This window comes from Salvia hispanica, chromosome 4 (genome assembly GCF_023119035.1).
Source record: "Salvia hispanica cultivar TCC Black 2014 chromosome 4, UniMelb_Shisp_WGS_1.0, whole genome shotgun sequence".
Lineage (NCBI taxonomy): Eukaryota > Viridiplantae > Streptophyta > Magnoliopsida > Lamiales > Lamiaceae > Salvia > Salvia hispanica.
Window position 1 is genome coordinate 8,971,401 of NC_062968.1, and position 2,671 is coordinate 8,974,071.

General features: G+C 44.2%; 1 protein-coding gene across 1 annotated transcript; it reads right to left on the reverse strand.

Moving 5' to 3' along the window:
- Positions 1–376: 376 nt before the first annotated feature.
- On the reverse strand, positions 377–2,376 carry LOC125224036 (ferruginol synthase 1-like). The gene is made up of 3 exons (XM_048127377.1): positions 2,355–2,376; positions 1,236–2,131; positions 377–1,122 (listed from the first exon to the last, which is right to left on the reverse strand). Exons 2-3 carry the CDS (start codon positions 2,115–2,117, stop codon positions 517–519), a joined length of 1,488 nt encoding a protein of 495 aa, XP_047983334.1. The 5' UTR covers positions 2,118–2,131; positions 2,355–2,376; the 3' UTR covers positions 377–516.
- Between the last annotated feature and the right edge of the window lie 295 nt (positions 2,377–2,671).

Genomic DNA, 2,671 nt, shown 5'->3' on the forward strand with positions numbered 1-2,671 from the left:
ATGATTTAGTAACACTAACAATCTGCATACATCTATATTCTAATTAAAAGCTTCAAATAATAAAACAAACTCTACTCCTTATAATTGTGCTATTTAATTATAAAAATCGAATAAATTATAGAACATCATTTATTTTAATATTAAGATATTAAATTTTAACTAAGTCCACTTTTGGGATGTTACAATTAATATATAATATATGATTATAAATATTCAGTTTCATAATTTTATAGTACTTCTATTTCGATTTCAAGAAAAGCAGGGATGGAGGGCGTATCTGATAGCGAAATTTTCGGCTATTTGTCCTTTTTCTATAAACAAAAATATCTGAGAATGTATATATTGAAAAGTGCGATTTAAGTTACTAATAACGAACTCAAACAAATTTACACATGTTATTCGCTGAAGATTGAAATTCATGACACATAACATCGCTAATTAAAATACACGAGCAAACATAAAATAAAGCTTATCGGCTGCGAACCAACCCAATTTATTCAATCTCTCACGATTATGTCATTGCTTAAATGGGATGATCCTGAGTGGCTCAGCCCTCCGAACCACGAACCCAAACAACACACCCTGGCGCTCGGCATCACTCGCATCCGGCCGCTCCAGTTTCCAATCGAAGTTGTGAACCAGTGTGGCTGTCACCGTGTGCAAGATCCGGTTGGCCAATGGCAGACCCGGACACAACCTTCTCCCCGACCCGAACGGAATCAGCTCGTAATCCTGCCCTTTGAAGTCAGTTTTTTGATCCAAGAACCGCTCCGGCTCAAACGTATTAGCATTCTTCCATATGGATTCATCTCGGCCCATAGCCCACACGTTGATCAGCACCTGACTCCCCTTCGGGATGAGGTACCCGTTCACCACTTGATCGCTCCCCGCCTTTCGGGGAAGAAGCAGAGGCCCCGGTGGGTGGAGGCGCAACGACTCCTTCACCACTGCTTGCAGATATGGGAGATTCGGCATCTGCCTTTCGTCCACCACCTTTTGGTCACCCATCACGCTCTTGAGCTCCGCCTTCACCTTCGCCATCTTGTCCGGGTGCGACATTAGCTCCTCCATTATCCACTCTAGCTCGGTCGTGCTCGTGTCTGATCCTCCAACGAACAAGTCCTGCTCAAGAAAAAAAAACGAAAAACCAAAATTAACAACAGAAAAGAAAACAGAACTGCCAGAAAAATAGTCTTATTTTGTCATTTTTGTCTGTCTATCATTAAACCTCGTACCAGCATGAGATGAGTGAGATGATCAGTCTTCAGCTTGTAATCGTTGGCCTCAAGAATATCCACGACTGTCTCGAGGAAGTCGTCCTTCTTGGGTGCATTCGGGTTAGTCTTCCTCGATTGGATTCTCTCATTGAGATAGCCCTCGATCAAAGCGAGCAATCTACCAAAGTAGACATCCGCCCTGCGCTTGACCCCCTGCGGGTCAAAGGGGCGGAGGATGGGGAAGAAGTCAGCAAAATTAGGCACACCAACGATGGTCGCGACGCCCTCAATGATCTCCTTGAACTCCATGGTGACCTTGGAGTCAAACTCAGTCGCCTGCAACGAGAAGAGAGTTGCAGACATGAGGTTGAGCGTGGTGATAAAAGAGGCCTCGCGAATATCAATGGCACGGCATTCATCGGAGCATTTATGAGCGTAGTCGAGCAGCTGCTGCAGCTTCAGCTTGCGGAGATCCTGGCTGTCTTCCATGCTCTGGTGAGAGAACATCTGCTCCTTGCAGATCTTGCGCATGTCGCGCCACTCGCCCCCCACGGGGAGGAACCCCATGGAGATCTTGTCGTGGCCGCACGCCTCCACGGCCTGGGCGATGGTGCGGCCGGAGAACACCTGGCCGTGCTTGTGCATGATCTCCTTGGCCATCTCCGGGGAGGATACGATCACGGTGTACAGGCTGCCGAGGTTGACCGACATCAGAGGGCCGTATTTCTTTGATAGTTTTGCAAATGTTTCGTGAGGCTGAGTGCCGAGCTGGAGCATATTGCCGACGATCGGAAGGGGGAAGGGGCCCGGCGGGAGATTCTTCCGCCGCTGCCGGGAGGAGATGAACCATGTGGCGGCGGTGATGAGGAATAGCGCAGCGAGGAAAGGGAAGGACTCCATTTATCTTTTTTGAACTGCGAGGAAAGGAGGAGATAAGTTATGTAGAAACTTAAAATTTTAAGTCCTGTACTCCCTCCATCCTCCATTAGGAATAACACTTTGACCGAACACGGGTTTTAAGAAATGTAAAGAAAAGTTGGTTGAAAAAGTTTAGTGGAACATGAGACCCACTCTTTTGTATTGGTTTTATAATAAAATATGAGTGAAATGAGTTAATGGAATGTGAGACCTACTTACCATTTATAGTAAAAATGAAGTGTTATTCTTAATTGGAGAAGAACCAAAATGGAAATTAGTAAATTTTATTCGGGGAGGAGAGAGTAGTGTTTTTTACACTATTGATTAAAAAAGATTCTCTCTGTATATAATTATTGAGCCACTTGGCCATTGTTTTCATAAGTACTTACACGATAGCAGGTTGTTACAAAGCAATGATTGATTATAAGATAATCCGAACAGTATATAAAAATGACAAGAATCAGCATGACCGTTCAAATATCATCCCGGCAAGTTTAAGAATTGTTAATTAACAGCACTGTCGAATAAAATATTTT